This window comes from Caretta caretta, chromosome 22 (assembly GCF_965140235.1).
Source record: "Caretta caretta isolate rCarCar2 chromosome 22, rCarCar1.hap1, whole genome shotgun sequence".
NCBI lineage: Eukaryota > Metazoa > Chordata > Testudines > Cheloniidae > Caretta > Caretta caretta.
The window spans coordinates 3,111,462-3,134,486 of record NC_134227.1 but is presented as its reverse complement, the minus strand read 5'-3'; the positions used below and the strand labels follow the sequence as shown (position 1 = coordinate 3,134,486).

Genomic DNA, 23,025 nt, shown 5'->3' with positions numbered 1-23,025 from the left:
TGTTTTCCTAACCTTTCTGCACCATCTGCACATGGCATTTAGTCCCTCTCTACCTTTTGCCAATATCTCCCTTGTTGGATAAAGATTAGCCCTTAACTGTAATCCGGCAATCAGCGAGGAAGATTTAATCATACAAGATCTTTTCAAAATTGAATTATTAATTGTATCGTTTCTAAAATACATGATACCTATCCCCTGACATCTCGTTACACCATCTAATACATTCCTCCTCTCTCCGCTTCTTAAGATTTGCTGTAGCTGCACTAAGAATCAATATTTTATCAAATTAAATTTCACAGGTATACACAAAGGATAAATCTATCCAATCGTCCCTAGACACAGTATGTCTTCTCCATTTACGAATGAGCATATTAGATATTTGTACACTAAACTTAGTTAGTGCAAGCCCTCCATCTCTTCCCCTTGCATAAAATAACCCATCAGTGGTACTCTGTGGGAGGTGTAAAATCTGTTTAACTACTTTCCTAACTAAAACATCAAGTTCGCATAAAATATAAGAAGGAGGCTCAATTACAAAACAACCTTGGTAAAATATGTTTGTAAAATCATCAATTTTTGAGTGGGTTTAAGAGGAGCCTTCATCAAGCTCTCACTCCATTCAATCAATTTACCCTTAAGAGACATTCCTCCAAACCCTATTCAAGGGTCTATCCTCACCCCCAAGTATTTTTAAAATTTTCCTAGATATACATAGTCAATAATTTCAGTACCCAATTTCCAATTATCCTTGGGGTTGATCACATAGTTCTTATATTTTGCTAATACGTGAAACCCTTTAGTCTTTTTCACATTAAGCCATAGATTAGTATTTCTAAAAAGCAGTCTAAAATCCCTAGATTTTTAGCCATCCCGATAAGAGCCACTTAAAATTGCCACATCATCGGCAAATGCCAATGACGTGACACTATTCCCTTGAATATAAAACCTCGAGCCCTCAGATTCCAATTTAGGTAACAAGGGATCCATGGCTATATTAAATAAAATTGGAGATAAAGAGTCAGCTTGTTCAACCCCACTCCTTATTAAAATGGACTCAGTACTTTTATCACCCACTCAAACCCCAGCAGTGTAATTATCATATAGGTCCCTTAGAATTTCTATCAAGTGTTCATCAATCCCAAATCTTTTCAGGCCGGACATGATATGCCCATGTCCCACTGAATCAAAAGCCTTAGCCAAACCAACAAATATTATAGCTAATTCATCTCCATTCCACTTTGCTCCCCTTATTAAATTATCTAAAATTGAAATATTTTCTTCGCATCCTGGAGCACCCTTTTTGCAAATTTTAACTGTAATTGTCAATCTTTTAGCTAAAATACTCGTATACAGCCTTCTCCACACAGGTCCTATTCACCGTTTCCATGAGGATAGTTTCATAAATTCTTTCTCCTTTTGCACTTTTGGGATTAAAATAGTTCTATTTTCTTTAAAAAATATCCAGGAGTTGCCAATATAAAAACCATATATTAAAAATCTTAGTGTGGATTAAAGTGTCTAAGTTAAAAATATCCCATAAATCATTCATTGTAACCTTACCGGGCCTGGGGCACTATCTTTAGGAAAGGTTTCAGAGGAGCAGCCGTGTTAGTCTGTATTCGCAAAAAGAACAGGAGGACTTGTGGCACCTTAGAGACGAACCCATTTGTTTGAGCATGAGCTTTCCTGAGCTACGGCATCCGATGAAGTGAGCCGTAGTCACGAAAGCTTATGTTCAAATAAATGGGTTAGTCTGCAAGGTGCCACAAGTCCTCCTGTTGCCTCCCTCACTTCAGCCACCAAAATCGGACTCAACAATAAATCATTAACTGAGTCTGTGCAGATGGGACCCTCCCTTCATCGTCGGCCGCCACCCGCAGCAGCGCTGGGGCGTGATTCTCCCTCGGGCCGGGGACTGATCAGCACCCCCCCCTCCGGGGCTGGGGCTGCCTCCGGGTGCCAGCAGGGTTCCAAGCTGCGCCGTGGAGCCCAACGGCCGCAGCGCGCGCCCGCGACAGCCTCGCGGAAAGGCGCCGGAGACTGACCCCAGCGGCAGCACTAGCGTGAAGGCAGCGGCTCCGGCCCCGCCCAGGTGCGCGCTCCGCCCGGAAGCAGATCCCCGGGGGCCGCGAGGCGCAGCCTCTGTCCTGCCCGCCCGGCACATGTGGCCTCTCCTCCCATAGAAGGCCGAGCTTGAGATATTTCAGAGTAACAGGCGTGTTAGTCTGTATTCGCAAAAAGAAAAGGAGGACGTGTGGCACCTTAGAGACTAACCCATTTATTTGAGCATGAGCTTTCGTGAGCTACAGCTCACTTCATCGGATGCATACTGTGGAAAACAGAGAAGACATTATATACAGACAGAGACCATGAAACAATACCTCCTCCCACCCCACTCTCCTGCTGGTAATAGCTTATCCAAAGTGACCACTCTCCCTACAATGCGTATGACAATCAAGGTGGGCCATTTCCAGCACAAATCCAGGTTTTCTCGCCCCCCCACTCACTCTCCTGCTGGCAATGGCTCATCCAAACTGACCCCTTGAGAGCTTGAGCTTGAGCGAGAGAACTACGCTTCCCAGTGTGCATCGGGAGGGGGCGCGTGGGCAGACGGCGCACTTCCGCTTCCCGCAGTACGGGGCGCGCGCGTTGCCTGAGCAACTGACTCGTCACTTCCGCTCTGAGAGGAGCCAGGAATTACAGCTCCCAGCCTGCCCCGGGGCTCTTCCGCCCTCTCGAGCCCAGGTAAGGAAGGGTCTCGGGATCAGCCTGGCCCCCCCCGCCGCCATAACCTCGCGTCTCCTGCTGCCCCCGCCGCCCCCAGTCCCGGCCGGCCGGCGCCCGGCCTCAGGCTGCTAACGCGAACTCTCGTGTCCCGAGATCTCCGGGCCGGGCCCGGCTGCGCCCAGGGGTCTGGGGCCGCGTCCCGCCCGCGCCCCGCCCCGCCCCGCCCCGCCTCTGGCAGTCGGCGCGGGGGGTCTGCTGCCGAAGGGGCGAGCCCAGGGGCTGGTGGCGGCAGCGGTTCACTTGCAGACCCCAGGTCTCCGGTCTGGAAATCGCCGCCTGTCGCAGCGCGCTCTGGCGGAACGCGGCTGGCGTCTTTCTCCTTTTTATCATCGCCGGGGCTGCGCACGCTGCTCTTACGTTTCGTGCAGGGTGTGCAGAGCAGTGTGTACGGGCCATGGGCTGTGTGGACATTTAGTTTGTACTGACTTCCCTAGTGCTTTTATGTAGCCCGGGGTCCTCAAGCTGGGGGCTGGGACCCCTCAGGGCATCACAGGGCTCTTACAAGGGGAGGGGGGTCGCGAGCTGTCAGCCTCCACCCCAAACCCTGCTTTCCGCCAGCATTTATAATGGTGTTAAAGATATAAACAGTGCTTTTAATTTATAAGAAGGGGTCACACTCAGAGGCTTTCCATGTGAAAGGGGTCACTCGTACAAAAATTTGAGAACCACTGGTGTAGCCTGTTGTAAAACTAGACAATTATCTAGATGAGTTGACATACCCCTTGGAAGACCTCTGCGTACTCCCAGGTGTACATATACCCCTTGTTGAGAACCACTGATGTAGGGGAATCCAGGCCCACTGCCCGTACCGGCTTCCAACCCAATACCCTGGGAGGCTGGTTCGGTTTTGCTTACCTTGCATCAGCCCCCAGTCAGCTTCTCTGGGTCACCACGTCCGACCATGGCCCCATGGGCAGGAGTCAGAGAAAGGAAGTCTCCTTTCAGGTGTAAAAGCAGCAATGGCTCCATGAAGTACTGATGGAGCAATTATCGACACTTTCTCTATTCTCCTTTTCAGAGTTTGCCCCATTTTCTCTTTAATTCTCCAATGTTAATTTAACAATCTCAGATTTGGGATATTTTCCCACCCGTATGACCTGCAGCAAATTTTCTTTCTTTCTTCGGGAAATTGTCCTGAATCATTCTCCAAATGAGAAGGGGCCTAATGGGTGCAGCTTGCAGAGCCCTGAGACACAGCTGCCTCTGGGGTGGGATGGGGTGGCCATTCTCTGCCAACAACAAGGCAAGGAAGGGGACAGGAGGAAAAAATCCCCAGTGGAGACTGTCCAGCCCAAGGTTACATAGTCCAGGTTACTGCTACTCCCAACTGCCCAACACAGCTCCCCCCAGGTGCCAGTCACCTGCCTGCCCCTGCTGCTGCCTCCTCCCTACTGCCAGGGAGTTTTCCTGCTCCATATTACCCTCACGTACCCTCTTAAAGCACCTCCCCAAAGGGCTCCCTGCTGCCCATGTGAATGGTGTGAGTGGGGGGAAAATTATTACTCTCTGTTTATTGAACTTCCATATACAATCCAGTCAAACTGTCCAACTACTTTCACTTACTTAATATAAATTCTCTTCAGATCCACATGTGTTTTTCTCATTATCAAATGTTTCTTTTTAGACCTATTTCTTCCCCAATTCTGAAAGATTGATATAAAATATCCTGTGTGCAGTGCTGTAGTAGCCATGGTGATCCAGGATATTAGAGGTTGCTCCCTTGGTTTATATACAAATGTTTGGTGGTATTCTCCATCCCATTCCTTATGAATCCTAACATGTTAACTTTTTTGCTGGCAGCTGTGCATTAAGTGGACCTTTTAATTGATCTGTCTACAGCAACATGCAGATCCCTTTCCTGAGTTGTGTAGCCTAGAATATGTTATGCTGACATTGCTAGGTGTAATGCATGTTCAGTAGGGGTTTCTCCTCTCTTCCTCATTTGTATTTCCTCTCCCTACTAATGTTGGGATGTGCTCCTGTAGGTTAGTGTATTAATGATCTTATTTTAGTGTCCTATATGTCAATACGTTGCCATGGCACTCCTGTGGTCAGACGTCTGTGGATGTTCTATCCGAAAGCCGGTGTTAGCTCATGTTCTTTTGGTCGGCTGGTGTCTTTACTGATGAAATTCCCCGTTAGACACTCTATTTCCAGTTCCCCAAACCTTAGGGCTGACCCTTAGGCCATTTATCTGTGCCAGAGTTCATAGACCTCAAGGCTTATGCTAACTGCTGATGCCAGTGTTGTACAGGAGACAGGCCTGTGGGTTCCTTGCATTACTGCTGCATAAAATAAATGCTAAAGCTAGCTATATGGGCTACAGGTGATAGTTAATTTACCATGCAATAATGTTTATAAGTAGCTCTAGTTTCTCTCTCCAATGTGCATTGCTTTGCATTTAGAAAGAGAAGATGGTTGAGGTAATATCTTTTATTGGATCCACTTCAATTGGTGAGAGAGATACATTTCTGAGTTACACACAGATCTCTTCTTCCGGAGAATATCCTAAAATCTTGCCCTCCTTTCTCTCTAGTTATCTATTTCTAATTTAATATTCCCTGAGATTTTTTCCATGTCTCATTAATAATAAATTAACATAAAATATCCTCAGATTTTGACCTTTTCTCAAATTTTTGAATATATTTAGAAAAGGTTTCCATTTTCTCTCAATTTGTCAAATAACAATATGAAATTCACTCTCATTTTACCTCTTTACCTACTATTGACTATCGATATAAAATTCTTCACATTTTTTCCACTTTCTGCTCTACTTTGTGAAAATTGATCCAAAATTCTCCAGATTTCCACCCTTTTCTCTTTAATGACTTAACGTAGACATCAGCTGTCAGATATTGTCGTTTTCCATGTAATTATTAAATGTCTGCTAAAAAACCTCCCATGTTAGGAGACGTTCCGAGGTTTAGTTGCAGCGAGTTCTCCTATTTTGGAGGGAATTTGTTGCCTTAGTCCAGGGGTGGACAAACTTTTTGTCCTGAGGGCCACATCTGGGTGGGGAATTTGCATGCAGGGCAGGGGGTTGGGGTGTGGGAGGGAGTGCAGGGAGGGAGTGCAGGAATGGGCTCAGAGCAAGGGGTTGGGACAGTGGAGGGGCTTGGGGCATATGAGGGGCCTCAGGGAACAGGGTTGGGGTGCACAAGGGGGCTCAGGGCAGGGGTGTGGGAGGGGGCTTAGGGCACGGGGTTGGGATGCAGGAGGGGTTCAGGCTCTGGCCTGGTGCAGCTTACCTGGAGTGGATCCGGCTGGCAGCGGTGCGCATCGGGGCCAGAGCAGGCTCCCTGCACCACTCCGGAAGCGGCCGACACCACATCTCTGGGGGAGGAGTGGCAGAGGGCTCCACATGCGTTGCGCTTGCTGTGCCTCCAGGCACCTCCCCAAAAGCTCCCATTGGCTGTGGTACCCTGTTCCCGGCCAATGGGAGCTGTGGGGGGTGGTGCCTGGAGCCCCCTGCCTCTCCCCTCCCCCGCCCACCAGGGGTCGCAGGGACGTGGTGCCGGCTGCTTTGGGAGCAGTGTGGGGCCCACAGCGCCACGGGGGTGGCAATCCTGTGGGCCGGATCCAAAGCCTTGAGGGACCGGATCTGGCCCACATGCTGTAATTTGCCCACCCCTGTCTTAGTCATTCTCCATCCTGACGGTTGCAGGGAGTTAAATGGTCAACTTTCTCCTCTCATTTGAGACTCATTTCTTTCCCCCTTTATCTTCATTACAGTGTTTGCTGATGAAAGTGACTTATCCCATATTTAATATACACCAAAGCCAGAGGCCTCCCCCTGTTTGGGGGAATGGGGTTTCCCAGCTGCTCACAGAACAGTTGGCTGGACCCTTTTCTTTTCCTCAGTGGGCACAGGACGATGGCTCAGTCTGTGCCTGGCTCCTTGTTGTCCAGGCTGTACCCAGAGTGGCTGAGAATCTCCATGCTACTGTATTAGCCTCTCACTTTCCCCTCATCATGTTCACCAGCAGTATCCCAAACCCCCATGACAGTTGGTCTCCATGAGGGGTTGCTTCGCCCAGCGCTGAGACGTAGTCATCTCGGGAGTAGGTACCTATTGGCCATTATCTGCCAGTCACTGAGCATGGAAATTTCTTAAAAAATTTGGCTCCTCCATGCCATCCATTTTCCTGTTAAAGAAGCCTCGCCCAGGGCTCCCACCACCCCGTGTGAACGGCTGGGAGGCGCAGCTGATAACTCCCTATCCATTTATCAAATACTGATATGAAATCATGACAGACCAGGTTTTGGAGGGAAAACTGTTGCTGTCCTCAGAAGAAGAGGAGGGAATGAGGGAGGAGGAAAGGACTCTGGCCTCATCCCTCCTGAGCCATGTTTCTGGTCTCACTGAGACCAGTGTTAATCAAGAGACACTTCAAGGAAGAACATGGAGTGACTCCAGATTAACATGGGGGCAAATAAAATCAGGATATGTCCCTGGGGGGTGGGGGTATCAGTTGTTCTAAAGGAATGGGAGGGGGAAGATCCCTCTGTCTCTGTCTGACTGTGTCTCTCTCTCGTCTTAAGATATTGGGGTTGAGCTTCCTGGGTCAGACACTGCTGCCTGCATTGTGATCTGGGAGCCCAGACTGAGCAGCTGCTGCTCCCCCGGTGGGGTCTGGGCTTGGAAGTGACTTGAAGTGAAGCTTCCTCTATGCCCAGGCAAGGTGAGGACTTTCTCCAGCTGTAATTAGCTCCATGGGCCAGCCCTAGGCTCTGCCCACACCAACATCTGAAGCAGAGACTCCAGGTGATTGATAGAGACCTCAGGGAACCTGCTGGGGATGGGTATGAAAGTGACTGTGTACAAACAGCCCCACCTCACCCCACATCTCTCCTCCCCTTAGCAATTGCAGGAGCCAATCCAGCCACAGGAGAGCGAACACCCAGGAATGGCTGTCTGGCTGTCTGCCAGAGGGGGCAGGACAGGAGATTGGAAACACAAGGAGAAAAAGAGAGAGATTGATAGGGGCAGTGGGAGAAATAATTAGGGAGAGATTCCCAGATCTCTGACTTTCCCACACACACTTACTGCAGCATCCCTGGGCAGATTCACTTTCCAGTGAACAAGGTGAAATGCAGGGAGAGGAAAAGCCAATTCCTGACTCTGACTGTGCCACCGGCTGTGGGAGTGTGCTTCCCTGGGGATAATATCAGGGGAAATCCCCCAAAGTCACTCCTTTTGTTCTGCTCTTGTCTTGTATTTGGTTCCCAGACTTTGTTACTGGTAGGATTTCAAAATGTCTCTGTTGTTTAGTGCTGGTGGGATGGGCCAGGTCAGTAAAATGACCAAACATTTCCTCAGAATAGAATCTGAGAACTGTAGGGCTGAAATGAACCATGAGATGATCTAGTCCAGCCCCCAACACTGAGGTGTTTGTCCAACCAATCCTTAAAAACCTTCAGTGGTGGCGATTCCACAACCTCCCTCGGTAACCTATTCCAGTACTGAACTAGCCTTTGTCACAACTGAGTCACATGGCTGGCTTAGATTCAATTTGTGATTCACTATAACCTCCAGATCCTTTTGAGTAGTACTGCCCCCTAGCCAGTTAGCCCCTATTTTGTAGTCGTGCATTGGATTTTCCTTCCCTAAAATGTAGTACTTTGCACTTGCCTTTATTGAATTTCATCTTGTTCATTCAGATCAATTCTCTAATTTATAAAGGTCATTTTGAATTCTAATCCTGTTCTCCAACATGTTTACAACTCTCCCAGTTGGGTGTCATCTGAAAATTTAATAAGCACACTTTCCCCTCCATTATCCAAGTCATTAAGGAAGATATTGAGTAGTAGCAGATCAAGGATTGGTTCCTGTGGGACCACGTTAGATACAGCCTCCCAGTTTGTCAGTGAACCACTTATGATTATGCTTCCATCCTCTCAAAGAAAACAGGTGTCCCCTGTACATTCCAAGAACTTATTGGACACTTTGCGTTTGCTTGAATTCCTTTTCTAACGGATATCTAGGTAGATAAAGCCCCCCCTCCTCCATCACTGTTTTGAATTGTTCTGTTCATCCATGTGCAGGGAAAGATCCTGGGGGGAATTGTGCTGTGAAGTTATTTCCTGTTCTGACATGTCCCCAATTACCCTTTTTGCCTTAACAGGCTGCAGCGTAACATCCATGTTTTGCTCCAGCTCATTCTGTCCTTCCAGGGACCAGGGAAGGGAAATGGCTGCAGTGGAGCCATTTGAGGTAGGGATTATCAAGGAGTTGCTGGTGGGTTCTCTTTGGAGGGAGAAGAGCAGTAAATACAGAGGAGGTGGGCACTTTGGAGAGGGCTAGTCTGGAAGTGGGAGGGGTCAGGAAATACACAGAGTGAAGAAAGGGAGGGGGCCAGGCTGCTAAGATTTGTTTACCGTGATGCCTAGATCTCAGCAACAGACCCCTATGATTTGTGGGTGGGAATTCCCTAATTAGTCATGCAGAAAACAACCGCCCACCTCCCCAGACTGGGCTAGGGAAACTTACCAGACTTCAATACTAGCCAGCGGCTGCTGTGAGAAGTAAAGGGGCACCTACCAGTGAGGCCTAGGGAATATACTCCATCCCCTCCTCTCTAGCTGCTGGCAATGAGGAGGATGTTGCAATTTGCATCAGGGGGTTGTCCCTGGACCCTGCTGGGGGCTCCATCTCCTGTATCAGCCTCTGGCTCGTAGATGAGTGATGAATGTGAAGACTCCTTCCCCCTCTCTCTGCTGGGAGGAGTGGGGGTGCTCTTTTTCCTCCCTTCCCTTTGATGCTTTCTGGCTGCTGTCATGTGATGGAAGCTGTGGGAGGCAGGCAGCATTCCACCCACACCCCAAGTGATTGGCCCTCCTCCCCTGTGAGGAGTGGGGTTGTCAGTAGGCAGCAGGTACTGAGTGAGGGGCTGTTGCTCTTTCAGGGGCCAATGGCTTTCGAGGAGGTGGCTGTGTATTTCACCGAAGAAGAATGGGCTCTGCTGGACCCCGCTCAGAGAGCCCTCTACAGAGACGTTATGCAGGAGAACTATGAGAATGTGACCTCGCTGGGTAAGGATTCCTGTCCTCTCGGTTATTAGAATGGGAAAGAACAACTAAGGTTCACAACACCCTCAATGCAACCTCAAATTGTGCCCTGTTTCAGCAACACTCCAACAGGCCAATGACACTTATATTAGCACTTTGCCCTCCCCTGCTACACAACACTTTGGAAACAGAGGACGGGAGCAGGATAACACAAAGTCCAACACCTTCTCTTTGCAAAGGCAAAACTTGGTTAGGTCCAGTGTAGGGAACAGAAGCTACCTACCCCTTGCCTGTACTCAAACACTGAGTCCACTGCGCACTATCCATCTTAGACTTTCAGATTGTCACCACCCCTTTACCCTTGCACTCTGGATTCCTTCACTTATCCTCACTGAGCATTGGAGACCATTAGCACATATGCCACCAGACTGCTGACAACCCTCGTGGCAAGAACACACCCTCGTGCACCTTCATTGACACAACCTACAACACTTAGCACTGATGTGAGGAATACCTGTTCCTTCAAGATTCACATGCACCTCTCTTCTTATCACAGTCACAGTTCTGCCAAGCTGCTCCAACTGTTCCCTCCACTGTTCATGTAAAGCTACAGTTGACACAGTGTGCATAGCTGAAGTGCATGGAGATAAGTGTTGGTATTCAAATCTGTCGAACACAGCACAAACAATGGCATGTTCTTAGTCTTTCCTTCTATTGATCAGTACATTTTAAGGCCAGGAGATACTATTAGGTCATCTAGTCTGACCTTCTGTATCATACAAGCCATACAGTTTCGAGTTACCATTGAAGTGAGCTGAATACCTTGTGTTTTGATGAAAATATCTTCCAGAAAAGCATCCAATGTTGAGTTGAAGACTTCAAGCGATGGAAAATTTGCCACTTCCCTGGTTAGTTGGTAAACCTTTGCTCCTTCCTTACTGACCTATTCCCAGTCACATTTGCTAGCTCCAAGGTTAGGGAGTAGGAGCAGAGCTTCGTTTTGCAGGTGTGGTGTGTAGTTCTTAATTTGCTGGTTTTCAGATGTACTAACTTTCACCACTCTCCACATGCTGGAAGGGCATGAGGCAGCACTTAACTCTGCTTTAATACAGTTTATAGAATCATAGGACTGGAAGGGATCTTGAGAGGTCATCTAGTCCAGTCCCCTGCACTCATGGCAGGACTGTCCAGTCCCCTGCACTCATGGCAGGACTAAGTATTCTCTAGACCAGGGGTCTTAAACTCAGTTTGCCTTAGGGCCAGTGCCAGTCTTCTCATCCTCCCAGCGGGCCAATAATGTCACTCATGCCACCTAGAACCCATCCCCCAAAACTCTGCCCCCCACCTGCCTAAGGCTCTGGGAGCGAGTTTGAGTGGGGGAGGAGGTGTAGTGTAGGGGATTGGGAAGGGGGTGGGGGTGCAGGCTGTGGGAGGAGGGGTCGGGGTGTGGTGCTTACCTGGGGCTCCCAAGACAGGGTGGGCCGGGGGGCCTCCGTGCACTGCTGCCCCCAGGCATGACCCGCACAGCTTCCCATTGGCCGTAGGGACGCTTGGGGTTGGGGCAGCGCGCGGAAACATAGCCCTGCCCCGGTGCCACAGGGAGGGGGCTAGTCTGGAAGTGGGAGGGGTCAGACATGTGGGGCGAGCAGGCAGATACTGCTCAGCTGCGCTGTGCTGCTGGGGCCCCAGGCTATTTTAAATTGCCTGGGGGAGGCAGGTGGGGCCAAAACTACTGGAGCCCCACAGGCCACATTGGGGAGGTTCGCGGGCCATGAGTTTGAGACCCCTGATCTAGACCATTCCTAACAGGTGTTTGTCTAACCTCCTCTTAAAAATCCCCAATGATGGAGATTCTACAATCCCCTAGGCAATTTGTTCCAGTGCTTAACCACCCTAACACTTAGGAGGTTTTTCCTACTGACCAACCTAAGCCTGCCTTGCTGCAATTTAAACCCATTGCTTCTTGTCCTATCCTCTGAGATTAAGAACAATTTTTCTCCCTCCTCCTTGTAACAATCTTTTATGTACTTAAACTTATGTTCCCTCTCATTCTTCTCTTCTCCAGAAGAAACAAACCCAATTTTTCAAATCTTCCTTCATAGGTCATGTTTTCTAGACCTTTAATCATTTTTGTTGCTCTGTTCTGGACTTTCTCCAATTTGGTCACATCTTCCCTGAAATGTGGCACCCAGAACTGGACACAATACTGTACTTGAGGCCTAATCAGCGCAGAGTACAGTGGAAGAATTACTTCTCGTGTCTTGCTTACAACAACGTGCTGCCCGGCAGGAGCTCGCAACCCCACCGCCCAGAGCACTGGTGGCATAGTGAGCTGAGACTGCAGGGGAGGAGCCAGGGGCTAGCCTTCCTGGCTGGGAGCTCAAGGGCTGGGCAGGACGGTCCCGCGGGCTGGTAGTTTGCCCACCTCTGTAATAGAGACCATAATGTAATTAAATTTAACATCCGGGGAGGGGGAGTAGGAATATGAAGAACATCATGGTAGCATTTAATTTGAGAAAGGGGAACTACACAAAAGAAAGCTAGTGACATGGAAATTAAAAGGAACGCTCACAAAAGTGAAATGCCTGCAAGCTGCATGGAAACTTACTCAAAACACGGTCAGAGGCTCAAAATAAGTGTACTCCTAAGGGGAGAAAAACTCCAAACAGTAAGAGGATTAAAACAATATCACCAAGATGAAACAGCAGAGTAAATAAGGCAATTAGAGGCAAAAAGGCATCCGTTAAAAATTGAAAGTCAAACCCTACTGAGGAAAATTCTGCCAAGTCAAGTGTAAAAATATAATTAGGCAGTCCAAAAAAGACTTTTGAAGAGCAACTAGGAAAAGTCACTGACATGAACACCAATTGTTTGAAGTACATCAGCAGCAGGGAGCCTGCCAGACAATTGGTGGGGCTGCTCGGTGATTGAGGTGCTAAACAAGTGTCAGTAAAGGAGGTTTTCAAATAAATTGAAAATTTAAACATAAGTCACCAGGGCTAGATGGCATTCACCCAATAGTACTGAAGGAACCCGTATATGAAAAGTGCAGAACTACTTACTGCGGTATGTAACCTACCACTTAAATTGGCCTTTATACCAGATGACTTGGGATAGCTAATGTAATACCAATTTATTTTTAAAAAGCTTCAGCAGCAATCCTGGCAACTAGCAACCAGTAAACCTAACTTTAGTACCAGGGACATTGGTTGAAGCTATAGGAAAGCACAGAATTATCAGACACCTAGATGAACACAATTTGTTGTGGAAGTTAACGTGGATTTTGTTAAAGGAAATCATGCTACATCTATTAGAATTCTCGGGGGGGGGGATCAACAAACTTGTGGACAAGGGTAGTCCTGTAGATATAATGTACTTGGACTTGCAGAACGCCTTTGACAACGTGACCTGTCCCTGAGTTTTACTAAAAATATTTGTGAGGATCTGTGGGTGCCCACACAGGCTGCATCAGGCAGCTGGGTGGGGGGTTAGGAGCTCCAGGGGTCCCCCACCACGGGTTGCGTCAGAGCTGCCGGGGTTCCCGCTGCTTGCGGCAACCAGGAGCTGTGGGGTACTCCATACAGTCGCAGCTCTCCACCGCTGCAGACTGAAGTCATGGGGGTCTCGGGAAGTCATGGATTCCGTGACTAAATCATAGCATTACTCATAAGGAAAGTAAGAAGTCATGGGATAAAAGGGAAGTCATGGATCAGTAACTGGTTAAGAGATAGGAAACAACGGGTAGGAATATATGGTCAGTATTCACAATGGAGAAAGGTAAATAGTTGGGTCCCTAAGGGATCTGTACAGTGTTGTTCAGCAGATTCATAAATGAACTGGAAAAATATGGAAACGAGATGGCAAAGTTTGGAGATGATGCAAAATTACTGAAGATAGTTAAGCCAAAGCAAACTGTGATGAGTTACAAAGAGATCTCACGAAACTGGGTGACATGGCAGCAAAATGGCAGATGAACTTCAGTGTCGATAAATGCAAAGTAACACACTGGAAAAGAGAAAAGGAGTACTTGTGGCACCTTAGAGACTAACCAATTTATCTGAGCATAAGCTTTCGTGAACTACAGCTCACTTCATCAAATAAATTGGTTAGTCTCCAAGGTGCCACAAGTACTCCTTTTCTTTTTGCGAATACAGACTAACACGGCTGTTACTCTGAAACCTGACATTGGAAAAAATATCCCAACTATAGATACAAAATGATAGGGTGTAAATTAGCTGTTGCCATTCAAGAAAGCAATCTTGGAATCATTGTGGATAGTTCATTAAAAAAAATCCACAAAATGTGCAGTGGCAATCAAAAAAGATAACAGAATATTAGGAACCATTGGGAAAGCAATAGGTGATAAGACAGAAAATATAATGCCACCATATAAGTCCATGATATGCTACACCTTAAATACTATATGCAGTTCTAGTCACCCTGTCCAAAAAAAAATATTAGAATTGGAAAAAGTACAGAGAAGGACAAACAAACATACATAAATACATACATGATTGGGGTATGGAATACCATCCATAGGAGGAGAGAATAATAAGACAGTTATCTCTTTTCCAAGATGAACAATGTGGGGATATGATACAGGAATAGAAAATGAATGGTGTGGGGAAGTGGATAAGGAAGTGCTATTTACCCCTTTCACATAACAGAAGAACCAGGGATCACGTGATGAAATTAATAGGCAGCAAATTTATAGTAAACAAAAGGAAATACTACTTCACACAGTGAACAGTCATCCTGTGGAACTCATTGCCAGGGGATGTTGTGAAGGCTGTAATTATAACTGGGTTAAAAAAAGTTTGATAAATTCATGGAGGATAGGTCCATCAACTGCTATTAGCCAAGATGGTCAAAAATGCAGTCCCATGCTCTGCCTCTGATTGCCACATGCTGTGTGTGGACAACAGCAGATTGATTACTCGATAATTACCCCCTTCTGTTCATTCCCTCTGAGGCATCTGGTATTGATTACTGTCAGAATACAGTACTGGGATAGACAGACCATTGTGCTGATCCTGTGTGGTTGTTCTTATTAGTTTGGCTTTTGCTGATCTGAAGTTCAAAGTTGTACAATAATTAACTTATTTAATACCACTTTCCCAAAGAGGCAGTATGCTCTGTACACCAGCTGAGATAGATACCAAGTGACTGACTTTAGTCAGGGGAAAGCTGGCTAGATTGTCGGGCTCAACGGGTAGTGATCAATGGCTCCATGTCTAGTTGGCAGCCGGTATCAAGTGGAGTGCCCCAAGGGTCGGTCCTGGGGCCGGTTTTGTTCAATATCTTCATAAATGATCTGGAGGATGGTGTGGATTGCACTCTCAGCAAATTTGCGGATGATACTAAACTGGGAGGAGTGGTAGATACGCTGGAGGGGAGGGATAGGATACAGAAGGACCTAGACAAATTGGAGGATTGGGCCAAAAGAAATCTGATGAGGTTCAATAAGGATAAGGATAATGATCTGATGAGGTTCAATAAGGATAATGAGGAGAGGCTGAGGGAGCTGGGATTGTTTAGCCTGCAGAAGAGAAGAATGAGGGGGGATTTGATAGCTGCTTTCAACTACCTGAAAGGGGGTTCCAAAGAGGATGGCTCTAGACTGTTCTCAATGGTAGCAGATGACAGAACGAGGAGTAATGGTCTCAAGTTGCAATGGGGGAGGTTTAGATTGGATATTAGGAAAAACTTTTTCACTAAGAGGGTGGTGAAACACTGGAATGCGTTACCTAGGGAGGTGGTAGAATCTTCTTCCTTAGAGGTTTTTAAGGTCAGGCTTGACAAAGCCCTGGCTGGGATGATTTAACTGGGAATTGGTCCTGCTTCAAGCAGGGGGTTGGACTAGATGACCTTCTGGGGTCCCTTCCAACCCTGATATTCTATGATTCTATGATAATCAAAACCATAGTTTGAGCCTCAGATGTGTGCAAGAAACTGTTATAAGAACAAGGTGATTTTTGTCAAGAGCTTGTGTTGGAAGGGCTGTATTTTAGGAATCTCTGGAGCAATTAACCCCGTCTTTGGGCCACTAATCCTGTCCTGCACCCACATGATGAGCAGTATATTTCATGGTAATGTGAGTAAGCATGTACATTTTAGAGAAATTAGAATAGTTGGCTGAATCCTAAATCTAGTGGAGCTGGTGGCCTGCTGTGATAAATTTCTAAATGCCTGGAGGGTGTTGCAATCATGTGCAGCCACCTGAGGCTAGGAGACAGTGTGAGAGTCTCATTCAGGAGTCCTTGAGACAAAGGAGGGTAGGGAGCATGAGGAGGGGAGAAGATGGACAGCTGGAGTTTGTGGGGTGCCACAAGGCAGGGAGAGGTGTGGAGGATTAGAGGGAATCAGGGATGGTTGAGTACAGTGGAAGGAGGAGGATGACGGGAGTCAGGGAGAGGAGCTCCTGGGAACTGGAAATGGTGTGAGCTGGGCAAGTGGGGGACTGGGAATGGTGAAAAAGGGGTGGAGAGCCCAGCAGTGGTGCTGTTGTGGAGGGAGGGAGGGAGGGGTGGGTGGGTGGGTGATCTGGGTTAGCTGGAAGTGAGGAATACTAGGGTAGAGGGACAGGTGGAATGAAGGGGTAGGGGAGTGGTTACTCTAGGAAGGGTCTGGTGGGGTGGGAAGATTTCAAGATGACATATGGAGCACTCCACTGAGGCTGCTTTTGTGAAAGTCTCTAATGACCTTTCCCTATGCAAAGCTCAGAGCCAGTACTCTATCATTCTCCTCCTTGACCTATCAGCTGCCTTTGACACCACTGACCATGGTTGTCTTCTTGAATTCTGATGTTCTTTTGTCCTCTCCTGCTTCTCTAATCTCTCCTTCAGTGTGTCCTTGGACAATCCTCCTCATCCCCACTCCAACTTTCTGTGGGGATTACACAGGCTCTGTCCTTGGTCCACTTCTCTTCTTCCTCTGTACCTTATCACTGGGAATCTCATCGACAAACACAAATTCAGCTACTATCTCTATGCTGGCGACTGACACGTCTAACTCTCTGGTCCAGACCTGTCTTTCCTTTCCAAACTGAAATCTCAGCCTGACACTACTCATGGTCATCTAGCCATCAGCTCAAGCTCAACAGCTAAAATGGCCAAAACACATGACATTATCTAATTAAAATATAATCATGCAAATCATTATTGCTACCACTGTTATATAATTGCAACCAATCTTATACAAAGTGTCACACATGGCCGGAAAGGGTTAAACAGCTGCAGGTTAAATAACCCAGAGCCAACCTTTAAGGACATGTTAGAAAGTATGCGAATGGTAATTAGGGCCATTCTATGCTAAATAGGCTAGAACTTTGAAATGCAAACCTATGTTGTTAGAAGTGATACTAAGTGTGTTTACTTATAGATGCTAGCCATGTAAACAGACAATTCCTGTCGATCACTATAGCTATTGATTCAGAGATCAAAGGGGAATATTAACGTTTAGATGAATCTTGGGTGAAATAATGTCATTGTCGATGTGTCTTTTTAAAGTTTGTGATAACTACTTATCCATTAAGCAGTTTCTTATGTTAATCCATGTAGTTAATTACCAGTGTGGATTAGGAAACAGAAGGTTACATCAAAAGCCTATTGTTTACCCAGGACTGTATGGTCAAGTGGATGCTAGAAAATTGTATAAAAGACCCTTGGGTCCTGATCCTGTCATCTCAGATCTGCTTGAGGTTTCATTCAGGGGAAGCTTAAAACATAAGGATTGAGATCCCAGTCCTAAGCTGAAACACCCTGAATATGATATTTGACAATAACCTATTGACTAAGTTATAAAAGAACTTTTTGCACCCACAAAGCTCACCATCTCTATGAATCTGAATTTCAAGATTGTACTCATGTTTGTTTGTATGCTGATCTTTTAACCTATACTCTTTCTTTTTAAAATTTTTTTAGTTCAGTTAGTAAGAATTGGCTGTAAGTGTGTATTTGGGTAAGATCTGGAATATTCATTAACCTGGGATGTTAGGTGTCAGATTCTTTGGGATTGGTAGAACTTTTTTATATGATGAATAAGATTATCATTAATCCTCACCATATTTGACTTGGGTGTCTAGGTGGAGGCCAGAGGCTGGGTTACTTTAAGGGAACTGTGTTGTTGACTTCTGAGTAACCAGTGAGGTATAATAGAAGCTATTTTGTGCTGGCCAGGTAAATCTAAGTATTGAATATCCACCATTGCCTGCCCCATTCTTTGCAGTTCACCCTAATTGAGTGACCTCATCTGGCTCCCCTGGGATCCCGGTCACAAACACAGCTCTTCATATTTCCCCCAAGCCATCCCCGACCCCTTTCTGTATCATCGCAGACGCCACCCTTACTGTGACTCACGTCTATGCACTGCACATAAGCTGCAACACAGGCCTTTCTTTAGGGCAGGGGTGGCTAGCCTGGGGCTCCAGAGCCACATGCGGCTCTTCAGAGGTTAATATGTGGCTCCTTGTATAGGCACCGACTCCGGGGCTGGAGCTGTAGGTGCCCACTTTCCAATATAACGGGCTGCTCACTGCTCAACCCCTGGCTCTGCCACAGGCCCAAATACACACTCACAGCCAATTCTTTGGAAGTAAACTCACATTTATTTAAAAAAGAAAAAGACTATTGGTTAAAAGATCAGTATACACAAAGACGTGAGTACAGTTTTGAGATCAGTTTTGATGATGAGCTTTGTAGTTGCAAAGAGTTCTTTCAGAATTAGACCATAGTCCAATGTTCATATCCAGGGTGATCCAGGTAAGACTGGAGATCCAAGCTTCCCCTACATAAAGCATCAAGCGGATCTGAGATGAAAATATCAGGTCCCAAGAGTTTTTAAATAGAGTTTTCTGGCAGCCTCTTGACCATACAGTCCTGGGTGAACAATAGGCCTTTGAAGAAACCTTCAATTTCCTTAGCATCACTGGTAACTAACCACATGGATTAACATAAGGTACACCTCTACCCTGAGGTAATGCGCCCCAATAGAACATGAATTCAGCTATAACACAGTAAAGCAGCGCTCTGGGGGGCGGGACTCCGCGCTCCGGCAGATCAGTGTGTCAGCATGTCTGGCTCAGACACGCTGCTCTGAGCGGCGTGTTAAGGGTGGCAGGCCAGGGCTAAGGGGTTGGATAAGGGGCAGAGGGTCTCGCGGGGGGGGGGGGTGGTCAGGGGACAGGGAGCAGGGGGGGTTGGATTGTTCAGAGGTTCTGGGGGCAGGGCAGTCGGGGATAGGGAACAGGGTCATTGGATAGGGCGTGGGAGTCCCGGGGGGCCTGTCGGGGCGGGGGTGTGGATGGGGTCGGGGCAGTCAGGTGGGTTGGGTATGGTGTGGGGTCCGGGGTGGGTTAGGAAGGGGGGGGTCTCTGGAGGGGGTGGTCAGGGGACAAGGAGCGGAGGGAGTTGGATGGGTCGGGGGTTCTGAGGGGTCAGTCAGGGGGCAGGAAGTGACTATTTACGGAAATGCTTGAGGCCAAAGCAAGTTTGGTATAACATGGTTTCACCTATAACGCGGTAAGATTTTTTTGGCTCCCGAGGACTGCGTTATATCAGGTTAAAGGTGTAGTTTATCAAACTTGAGACATACAGACAATGACATTATTTTACTCAAGATTCATCTAAATGTTAATATTCCTGTTTGATCTCTGACTCTATAGTTATGGTAATAGACAGGAACTGTCTGTTTGCATGGCTAACATCTAACAAGATAAAAGTAAACACGTACAATTAGTATCGCCTCTAATTCTCTAACAATACAGGTTTGCATTTCAAAGTTCTAGCCTATCTAACATGGTAATTAGGGCCATTCCCTTTCTAACATGTTTCAAAAGATTGAATCTGGGTCAGTTAGCCTGTGAGGGGCTTAACCCTTGCTGGCCATGTGTCACGGTAGGCCTGACTCCATTTATATGGATACACTAATCAAGAACAGTCCACATGTGAATGAAGCACACTGGATAATGGAAGTCTCAGACTGGGCATTAATTTGTAATGACAAATTCCCTGGGATCCAAGGGAAGCAGAACATGGGAACACAACTGCACTGCACTTTTGGGTCACAGGAACTAGTGTACAAACCAACTGGGCTTTAAGCTTGCTGCTATCCAGGGCAAAAAGACTGAGACAAGGAGATACAGAGAGAGAGATGAAATCGAGGAGGTTTTGGAAAAGCTGGGCAGATGACTCTGCCAAAATGAATATAGAATTCAGTTTTGTTCTACTGGACTGACGAGATCTGTAAATCCTGTGTTCCAGTTGCCAAAGCAATGTGGTCTTGTTCTAAAAAGTCTGTCTTGGGTTGCTGCAAATACCAATTGGCTACAGTACCCCAGAAGAGATGGTGTTTACAAGCAGTCTGAAATCATTTGGACTGACTGAAGTGCCATCATAATACAAGGGATGCTGCCTCCAGCAGGACCTGTTTCAGTGAAGTGGAGCTGTGGGGATCACACTACAAAAGGCAAAGCCTTGGCAGTAGCACATTATGTTTATGACTGCACTGCTTCTGGGAGACATCCTCTCAGCCTGAATCCCCAGACTTGCACTGGCAGCTTTGTGGGGAAGGAAGAGAGAAAGAAGAGACCCAGGCCCACCCAACTGCACTGGGTCCTGGCCCAGAGCCCTAACAGTGGCAGTGTGGTCCACCATTGGGTCAGTGTGGAATCCAGTCGCAACATGCTGACCTTACATGGGTGGGAGATACCATCACTCTACCTCCATGGGTCACTTCCTACCGAGTTTCCTGAATCTGCAGTCCGTATGATGTTGGGGTCTCTGGGCTCCTCAGAGCAAGTAACTCCCTGGGACTTTGACTCCAGACGTTAAGCTGTAGGCAGCAGGTCTCCAGTCTGTCTAGAGATCTCTGGCTACTGCAGACAAGGGCTATCACAGTTTCTGGGCTGGAGCCTCCACCAAGTGTCCTTCCTCCTTAGCAGTCAGTGCAGACTGAGCTGGGTTGCTGTCCTTTATACTAGCACAGCAGTTGGACCATGCCCAGCATGGTCTGAGGGGCAGGACTTCCTGTGCCCATAATGTGGGATTAATCCTTTTCTGCCTAGTGGGGGTATGCACACCCTGTCACAGGGGTACAGTAGTCTGGAAAGCTTGAGAGCCACTGGTATAGAGGAGTCTAGCTTATTCAGGAGAGCAGAAGCTGGGTAAAAAGGGAGGAGGTGCTGTATTATATGTTAAAATATATATATGCTTGTTCTCAGGTCCAGAAAAGGGTGAGAAGCAGACCAGCTGAGTTTTCTAGGTAAAGATAACAGGAATAAAAAATAGGGGCGACCTCATGGTCGGGGTCTACTATAGATCATGAAATCAGGATGAGAAGGTGGATGAGGCATTTCTAAAGCAAGTAATAGAAATATCCAAAACACAAGACCTGGGGTAGTCAAATGGGACTGTAGCGGGGTGGTCACCCCGCTCTGGCTCTGAAGGGGTTAAAACAACCCTGGGAGAGGGCTGCCCTGGGGAGCCAATAGTAAAAGCAGCCCTGGAGAGGGCTCTGGCTAGGGGAAGAGGAGTGAGAACAGCTAGGGGAAGCTGACAATGTAGCTGACCACAGGTGTGGCTGGCTTAATTGGGGCCTGGCTGGCTTAATTGGGGCCCAGCTGGCCCTTATAAGAGGGCTGTGGGCTAGAAACTGTAGGAGTCTTATTCTAACCCTGGAGTGGGAAGGGCTAGCTGCCTGGGAGCAAGGTTCCTGAAGCGGAGAAGTGCTGGGGAAGGGCACAGGGAGCTCCAGCCTGCAGGCCTTGTTAAAGGCCTAAAAAGGTACTGGGGCTGCGGAGGGGCAGCCTGAGGATAGGTAAAGGCAGCAGGTCCTAACTTCCTTGCCAATGATGAGTGGTCTTAATGGACTGCAGTCTGCCCCAATAAGTGCGGGCTAGATGATGACGGGCGGTAGCCACTGAGGGAAGGTGGGTTTAGAGGATTGGGGGTTCCCTTGGGAGGGGAGACCCAGAGTGTGGGGGCACTGCCAGGGGGCAGGGCCCCAAGGTAAAAGAGCACTGGGGTCCGGGAAGGACATGGGGGGCCAGTAGCAGGCGAGCCGCTGACCTGCCGAGGGCGCTCTGAAGGCTGGAAAGAGCTAATTCCTGAGACAACCAGCAGGAGGTTCTGTGCCAGTGAGTCTCGCCTTGCTACAGGGACTTAAAACTACCCCAATATCTGTTGGAAAAGTAATACAGCAAAAAACAAAATGTCTAGTAAGTTATTGGAGTGTACTGGGGACAGCCTTTTTGCTCAAGAGAGTGGCAGAAGTAACCATGGGGACAGCTATTTCAGACTTCTTTCAGACTATTTCAGGGCTAGAAGGAAGGAATTGGCAGGAAATCTGAAGGTGGAAGGCAATTTGGGTGAAAGTGAATGAAATCTGAAGGTGGAAGGCAATTTGGGTGAAAGTGAAAGAGAGTGGCAGAAGTAACCATGGGGACAGCTATTTCAGACTTTTTTCAGACTATTTCAGGGCTAGAAGGAAGGAATTGGCAGGAAATCTGAAGGTGGAAGGCAATTTGGGTGAAAGTGAATGTTAGGGGGCTCATTCCTTGACCCACTTACTTCCCTGGTCCTTATTGCGTGAACAGAGATCAACAATACCCGAAGTCCAAAGGTGCAAACAATTTGATGTTTATTGGGGTGAACTTCCAGCAACCATGATTCCAGTTTCCTTCCTTAGTGTCCTCCTTCCCAGCCACCACAGAGCCTTACACCTATGTCCCTGTTCCCATTCCTGCCCTTAGCCAAACATGATTCCAATTTCCCCACCCCCATTCCCTGTTCTCATTTCCCCCACCCACTTCCTGATTAACCGCAGACTATAGTAAAACTTGAGTTCTGCTTAGCTATACCTTAACCAATCATTTTCCTCAAAAAGAAAAGGAGTACTTGTGGCACCTTTAGGTGCCACAAGCACTCCTTTTCTTTTTGCGAATACAGACTAACACGGCTGCTACTCTGAAACCGATCATTTTCCTGAAATTTAAGTAACCAATCCTAACATATTGTAACATGATTATGTAACCAGTTATATCCCACCACCTTAATTAGTTTACACCCAGCAAAATTAATTATACAGCAGACGGGAACAATCACAGAACCAGGCAGAGATTATACAGACAAACAATAGCAAAGTGGGAACTATAATGACAGAACAATACAGAAGTGAGGATTTCACATCCCAGCTATTGATCAATGAGTTCTTGCCAGACAGGATGCTATCAAA

The 23,025-nt window shown here is 47.3% G+C and overlaps 1 protein-coding gene across 3 annotated transcripts in view; it reads left to right on the top strand.

Moving 5' to 3' along the window:
- The first annotated feature begins 2,595 nt into the window (after positions 1-2,595).
- LOC125629405 (uncharacterized) overlaps positions 2,596-23,025 on the top strand; it is a 45,212-nt gene continuing 24,782 nt past the window's right edge. Inside the window, exons 1-4 of one of the 3 annotated variants that reach the window (XM_048834852.2) lie at positions 2,654-2,745; positions 7,330-7,469; positions 8,913-9,001; positions 9,693-9,819. In XM_048834852.2, the coding sequence (XP_048690809.2) occupies positions 7,457-7,469; positions 8,913-9,001; positions 9,693-9,819 (229 nt within the window). In that variant the 5' untranslated portion in view covers positions 2,654-2,745; positions 7,330-7,456. Of the gene's footprint in view, positions 2,746-7,329; positions 7,470-8,912; positions 9,002-9,692; positions 9,820-23,025 lie in introns of all 3 variants that reach the window. The other 2 variants (XM_048834853.2, XM_075122199.1) reach the window with 2 other exon arrangements.